This window comes from Eublepharis macularius, chromosome 1, assembly GCF_028583425.1.
Source record: "Eublepharis macularius isolate TG4126 chromosome 1, MPM_Emac_v1.0, whole genome shotgun sequence".
NCBI lineage: Eukaryota > Metazoa > Chordata > Lepidosauria > Squamata > Eublepharidae > Eublepharis > Eublepharis macularius.
In genome coordinates this window covers 254,214,710-254,222,287 of record NC_072790.1, presented here as the reverse complement: position 1 = coordinate 254,222,287, position 7,578 = coordinate 254,214,710, and the positions used below count along the sequence as shown (strand labels likewise).

At 52.7% G+C, this 7,578-nt stretch overlaps 1 protein-coding gene across 1 annotated transcript; it reads left to right on the top strand.

Annotated features, from left to right (window-relative positions):
• Nucleotides 1-373: 373 nt before the first annotated feature.
• KCNJ10 (potassium inwardly rectifying channel subfamily J member 10) lies at nt 374-1,510 on the top strand. Its single transcript, XM_054991538.1, has one exon. The coding sequence runs from the start codon at nt 374-376 to the stop codon at nt 1,508-1,510; it is 1,137 nt and encodes a 378-aa protein (XP_054847513.1).
• Nucleotides 1,511-7,578: the final 6,068 nt, after the last annotated feature.

Here is a 7,578-nt window from a genome sequence, read left to right as displayed (position 1 = left end):
CAGGCTAGTTCTCGTGGCTCCTTCTTACATGTCCAGGGTAATGCTGATCAGAAAGCAATTTCACCCAGGCCAATTTGGCTAGGGCTTCCAGAGGGTTTCTACCATCCACTGGGCATGGAGCAGGGGGTCACTGGGTGTGTGTGGGGTGGGTGGGGGAGATATTTGTGGATTTCCAGCATTTTGCAGGGGGTTGGACTAGATGACCCTGGAGGTCCCTTCCTACCCTCTGATTCTATGATCCTATCCCTGCCTCTTCTGGCAGACTCTCATATTAATCCCCGATGTTTGGTTTTGCACCGGCAGACTTGCTTCGTGCCTGCTCCCTCTAACCCTTTCGTCTTTTCTTTTCTTCTCTCCCCCCACCCTCCTACAGATGACTTCGGCTACGAAAGTATATTACAGCCAGACCACGCAGACTGAGAGCCGCCCCCTGATAGGCGCTGCCCTGCGCAAGAGGCGGGTGATGACGAAGGACGGGCGGAGTAATGTGCGGATGGAGCACATTGCGGACAAGAGCTTCCTCTACCTGAAGGACTTGTGGACCACCTTCATCGACATGCAGTGGCGTTACAAGCTGATCCTCTTCTCCGCGTCCTTTGCAGGGACCTGGTTCATCTTTGGTGTCATTTGGTATCTCGTGGCTGTGCTGCACGGGGACCTGTTAGAGTTCGACCCTCCTGCCAATCACACCCCGTGCGTCATGCAAGTCCACACCCTCACCGGGGCCTTCCTTTTCTCCCTGGAGTCCCAGACCACCATTGGCTATGGCTTCCGCTACATCAGTGAAGAGTGCCCCTTGGCCATCGTCTTGCTCATTAGCCAGTTGGTCCTCACCACCATCATGGAGATCTTCATCACTGGCACGTTCTTGGCCAAGATTGCCAGGCCCAAGAAGAGGGCAGAGACCATTAAGTTCAGCCAGAATGCTGTGGTGGCGCAGCACAACGGCAAGACGTGTCTAATGATCAGAGTGGCCAACATGCGCAAAAGCCTGCTCATCGGTTGCCAGGTCACGGGCAAGCTCCTCCAGACCCACCTCACCAAAGAAGGTGAGAACGTCCAACTCAACCAGGTCAATGTGGACTTCCAGGTGGACACTTCCTCTGACAGCCCCTTCCTCATTCTGCCCCTCACGTTCTACCACATAGTGGACGAAAACAGCCCCTTCCGGGACATGGCCCTGCGTACAGGCGAGGGAGACTTTGAACTGGTGGTCATTCTCAGTGGCACCGTGGAATCCACCAGTGCCACGTGCCAGGTGCGGACTTCCTACCTCCCTGAGGAGATCCTCTGGGGCTACGAGTTCACCCCGGTCATTTCTCTCTCAGCAAGTGGGAAGTATGTTGCTGATTTCAGTCTCTTTGAGCAGGTGATCAAAGTTTCTCCGCCTTGCTGCCTCCACGAGACCGTACGATACGGGGATCCCGAAAAACTGAAGCTGGAAGAATCCTTCCGGGAGAAGGCAGAGAGGGAAAGCAGCCCGTTGAGCGTCCGGATCAGTAACGTTTGAGGGCTCTGGGAATTGCCAGGGCCAAATCTCATGTGCCTGACTTGGAACATCTTTATTTGCCTCTGGACTTGCTCCATCCTTCCTTTATGCCCTCCCTGTTGTATTTCCTTCTCAACCTGGACTTTCTCAGTGAAAACTGAGTGATCTATTCCTCCCTTCGAATATTAATTTCTCTCCTGATGACACAGTAGCTCTCAGTACACTCTGGAATAAAAATCTCTTCCATGGCGTTGACGCTTCATAGGAAGCTTTTGTGTCATTGTATATTCATGTTTAAATGCCTACAGTGGTGGAGCCCATGTCTGCGCATCACCAGCTCCTGGTTCCCAGGTGGCAGCTGAAAGCAAACCAGCAGGACTGTATCTTTCTGGACTGAAAAGGATTCAACAGTACGCTATATTTTATACAAATATATTTTTGCTTTGAAAACTCTTACCATGAAGAACAGAACCCAATCCCAGTTTAACCTGCAAAATGCCGATGGATACAGAATGCACTGGGAGGCAGAGAACAGCAGCTGGCTCAGCCAGGCAGAGCCACCAAACCCCATAAACTGGGCGTCTCAAACCAAGGTGGAAAACGTCTCCATCGCAGAGGCATCTGCAACGCCCCTCTTGCCGCTCTTCTCTCCACCAGACAGGCCTGTCGGGGTGAGACACTTAGATCAAGAGTCAAGAACACATTTCTCTGTGTCGTCCCTAAATATCCACTTCTTTAAAAAAACCTTTTACCTTGGTTCTTTATTAACCCAGGGTGGAATATGAGGAGAGACACAAGAACGCCTTGAGGACGGCCGTGGGGCCAGTGGAGAGTTAACTAATCTGCTGTCGAACACACAACCCTCCTTCCCAGTCTTCTCTGTTAACTGCAGAGCTGGGAAAACCAAGACAGGCAGCGAAATAAAGTTTGGCAGGAACTAGAGAGTCACCAGGGATCTAGAATGCAGTCCAGTCCCCAAGTTCCATGCAGAAAGGGAGCCGGCCAGGCCCCGTGACGTTTCCCCTCTTTGTCACTGCCTTTCTTTTGGACACAAAGGAGCCTCCCTTTCGCAAACAAAAGGAGAATTGCCTGCTGTCACCTGTGCCTAAATATTTCTCAGAGAGTGGCAGCCATGCGAGCAAAGCAGTGCTTCCCACAGGCAGACCCGCCTCCTGGAGCAATAGGCGGCCTCGGACCCGAGTCGCAACAGACCTGCTGTACTTGTTGCCAGTACTGTAGAATACCAACATCGGAAATGCTGAACCTCAAAGTGGAGTGAAGGGGAAACGGTCCCGTTCCCCACCCCTGGGGAGAACCGGCCTCTCCTTCTCCCCCTGGCTTCCTGCTCCTGTCCCGTTGAGCTCCGAAGAGCACGTTGAAGATGTCAGGTGTGGCCAAACAGGAATTGCGTGCCATTGTGAAGGAAGGCAGGCAGAGCCAGAAGACTCCTTCCAGAGGAAGAACTGAGATTTTTGCATCCTTGTCAAACTAACACACCTGCACTCTGGTTTTTATTTTATTTTTGTAAAGTGTGCCCCAAATAATCTGAGTTAACATAGAAGGAAGTGCCAGCAAAACCATGAAAAGCGAAATGGGCTTAGGGGGCAGGCCGGCCGCAGGACGCCGGCAACTGAACACGGGGCCTGGCCAGCATGGCCTGGAGGCAGCGTGAGTGTTCCATGCCCTCCAGGTCTCTCGGTGCTCGCATGGACCATGCGCAGCTCTGGCGCCATGCGCCATGCGGAGAAGCTGTCCCTCGGAGTCATCACAGCCTTCCTGCTCTGGGTGGGGGGGGGCATGATTTCTTGGGGGGGGAGGCCAATGATTTTTCTTTTGAGAGGCCTCCCCCACCAAGGCCCTTTGGAGAGGGAGAGGGCAGGTCAGCTGCAGCTGCTTATGGCTAGGCAGACAGCAAGGGGGGTGGGGGTGGGGGTGTAGGACTGGGGTGTTGGGGGGGGAGACCAGTTGGCTCTATTGAGGAGTCATGCTTGCGTGGACCGAGATGGTTCCTTACAGGAACGGAGTCTGGAACGGTGTCATGGAAAGCAGGAAAGAGGGAGAGAGTTTACTTCTTCTCCATAGAAAAATATCTATTAAAATATATAAATCTATTTATATAAATGGGATATATATATAGAAATATCTTTATTTGTAAAACAAAGGACTAATGAAATGACTTTGCACTTTCTTCTTTGTCAGCAAGAAACAGAAATGGATGCAAAACGCTATCAAAGCCAAAGGGAAAGTTAATCAGCCGTTCTCTCGATGGCCTGTCCTGTCCTGTCTCCTGTCCTGTCCTGTCCTGTCCTTTCCTTTGGTAAATTCCCACCCCAGGTTCCACATCACTTCCCAAACATTTTTGCAACAGAAAAATCTGCTTGCATATTTGAACTCCGATTAACGGATGGCAGGAGCGTCTGTGAGCTCAGCCCCCACCTGGGGTCCAATGCTAGCAACCCCGTTGCACCGGGAGGTGAGAAAATCCCCCCCCCCTCATATTATGTTAGTGGGGCAGCAAGACAAAGACGCACGGTGTGTTGTGGGGGCCAGTGATGTTAGAGCCTGACCAAGGCTGCTTTGTAGCCATTGCCCAGAGTACATCGGTGAGGGTTGGGGGGAGGGGGGCTGGAATAAAGGGTCTGTCTGCCAAAGTGTCAGGGAACCCCTATCATGTACTGCTGGGCTTGGCAGACCTGCGTTCAAATTCTGCATAAAGAGCAAGCTTTGGTCAGCTCACTCTGGGACACACTTTCTCATCTAGAAAAGCTGAACAGATTACATTTCCCCCTAATCTGGGGTGGGGGGTGGGGCTGAGGGGGTGGAGACCAGGTCTATCTGCTCCCTAATGGAGGGGATGTCTACGGCTCCTGCTTTTCCAGAGACTCGGGGGATGTTAGCTGCAAACGAGCTCCCCCTGCCCTGGCAGCGGTTGGTGAACTTGTCAAGTAATATGAAGTGAAAACTGGCACCGCAAAATCCAGAAAATGGCTGTAATTTTCAGTGGTTTCCTGATTTCAAGAAAAGCTGTTTGTTTTAACAATGTCTTTAACATACGAACCCCAAGGGGATTGGAGCCCTGCCTAGCCGGCAGCCCAGTTAACCAAGATGTTATGCTCTTGCCCCGCTTATGGCTCCTGACCTCACTGTGGCATTTTGGGTGCTCTCTGGCAGGCCCCGGTTCTGCGTTGCGCCTCTGGAGAGTAGCCAGACGGGCCAACAGTTTGATAATGGAGTTCAGCTGCGTATTAACTTGACTCTTTTAAAAAATGTTTCTTTCGTGCCTGTAATGATGTACTGTACTTCAGCAAAATGAAGATTTTTATCCACTGGAGACGACTTTGCACTAAAAGTCCAATGTTATTTGGAAGGGGGGGGAGGGGAGCTGTTTGTTTCCTTCTGTTTAGCACAAAGTCACTAAATAAAAAAAAATTCCAGATTTTAAAACGTCTTTCTTTCACTGATGCTAGTATAGTGAAAAGCAACTTTTTTCACAAGCCTTATTAGCAAATCCAAGTTCTCGTGCAATAACAAACCCAAGCCTCCCCCACCCCTTAAAGGTCCCCTGCCCTTCACACCCCCCGAAAGCCCCGGCAAACAAGCAAGCCCAGCAGCGGCTCCTGAATATCCCCACTGAGGGCCTCCTCTTATCTGCTCGGGGAGGCCATTCCTCAGAGCAGGGGCCACGATGGGAAAGGCCTGGGTGCCGGGGCTCTGGTCAGTGCCAGATGGGCCACCAAAGGGGTGGATAGCCAACCAACGGCTGCTTGAGGATCTTGCTGGTCGCACCAGGAAGTACGGAAGGTGACAGTCCTTCAAATAGGCTTTCAAAGTCATGACCGGCACCTTGAACTGAACTCAGAAACAAACTGGCAGCCAGTGTAGCTGTTTTAAAATCCTGCTATATAAAAGTCAAGCCATATTGGCGATGACTCACTTTTTATTCTCGCGCAGGCGCACTCTGGCCTTGAGGCCGCTGCGACGCACCCGCTGGACACCGGGAGGCGGCGCACCAAACTGACAGCATAAGCTGTCTCCCCCGTGCCTCCCATCAGCGCCCTCCCGCCCTGGTTTCCAGGCCGCTGCGAAGCACTTGTTTGCCACCGTTGGATCCTGTGGAGCTTATTCTCCCCTCCCTAAAGAAGCCTAGCCTTGGAGTAAGCTCTATTGACTAGCACAGGCCTTGCGTCTGAGTAGACCTTCTTAGGGAGCAGGCGTCTACCTTCCTGAACTAGTCTTTACCCTTGACAACTTTATGTTGGATTGTGAAAAGTACGATGCTTTGACGATGTAAAAGTTCAAATTGTCCATGGACCGGAGCACGGCAAGTTGCTTCCCAATGGTGACAAAATCTTGACAAAAAACATTGTGTACAAAGAAAGCTTTCAACGTTGATGATTGTTATGTGTCATGAAAAATATAAAAAATGACCATCGACACTTTTCTAGAGCCTGTTGTATTTTCCACACAACGGGCTTCATTGCTAGTAGGTAATGTATGTTCCCAGCAGCTAGCCCCTGATAATAACCAGGCTGCCACTTTCTGGACCAGTTGTAGTTCCCAGGTTGTCTACCAGGCAGCCCCAAGTACAGCAGGTTGCAGTAACCCAACTGCGATGCTACAGAAGCATGGATCCGCGGGGACAGATCGGCCGAGTGTAGGTAGCGACTGAACCGGAGCACCAGGTGCAGCTGGCAGAAGGCGCTCTGGGCCACCAGGCCAACCTGCTTTTCCAAGAGCCAGGCAGTCAGACTGCAACTTTTGCTAGTGGGGTGAATGACTGAATCTGGAAATCCCAAATATGTTAATGCCAGGCAGTAAGAACCTAAGAACATCCCGTAAGAAGAGCCCTGCAGGATCAGACCAGAGGCCCCACTAGTCAAGGATCCCGTCTCACACAGAGGCCGGCCGGTGGCTATGGAGGGCCCACTACAAGGCATAGAGGACAAGGCCTTCCCCTGAGTCGCCATGGCTAGTAGCCCCCGGTAGACCTGTCCTCCTTGAAAGCTGTCTAAGCCTGTGGCCATCAACACCTCCTCTGGCAGCGAATTCCGCATCTTAATCACTTATTGTGAAGGAGTATTTCCGTTCTGTCTGTTCTGACTTTACTGCCCATCAACTTCATTGGATGCCCTAAAATTCCAATATGTTGGGAGAGGGAGAAAAAATTCTCTCTATCCAGCCCCCTTATCTTACTACATAGTTCTGTAAGCGTATTTCCGACGACTCACTGGTTACCCCAGAGCGCAGGAGCAGTAGTGCGACCCTAGGGGATAAGAGGGGAGTCTCTCCGTGCTGCAGCACCCTGATCTGGATGGCTGCTGGGCAGAGGAGCCTGGAACTGCCCCCCCCGTGCGCTCCCTGCCCGCAGCGGCCCGATCTGGGTGGCTGCCAGGTGGAGGAGCCTGGAGACACCCCCCCCATGCTCCCCACCAGCAACAGCCACCCGTTGCACCCAACTGGGAGTGCGGGCAGCCTCTGCGCACTGTCCCAGCCGCCTGCCGTTGGGGCGGGCTTGCCGCGTGATGACGTCATCATGCCGTCTGGGGTGTGGGTGCACGCGCACGCACTCTGTGCATGGTGACCCTCCTGCCTCCAAGCTGTTTGCAGCCTTAATTAAAGGTAAGAAGCAGCCCTTTGAATTGTGCCTAGAAGCAGCAGGGCAGCCAGGGCAGATCCTTCCGCACCGGGCGGACAGGATCCCACCATCCCCCCCCCAGCCACCCCCTGGCTGCTGCATTTGGGGCACGCTGAAATTTCTGGACTGTTTCTAAAGGCAGCCCCGCAAAGGGCACTTTAGGGCAATCTAACTGGGATGTGTTCAGATAACAACAACAATCTTTGTAAACCGCTCTGAGTGGATGTTAAGTTGTCCTGAAGGGCGGTATATAAATCGACTGTTATAATGGAGTGTTATACCTGGTGTGTGCTTAGGAGCTGCTACCTCCGACCAGCCCCAGGCCAGGATCCGGCAGCTCTTCCCCCCTAGGACCTGCTCCTCGGGACGGGCCCCTCTGACTCCCCCGTCCCCAGGCAGCCTCCCGCTGACCAGCAGCGGCAGTCCGGATTGGGCTTCCGTATACTGGCACCAG

Excerpts from the sequence above, each read along its gene's own strand:
- KCNJ10 (XM_054991538.1), top strand. The coding sequence starts at position 374 with ATGACTTCGGCTACGAAAGTATATTACAGCCAGACCACGCAGACTGAG.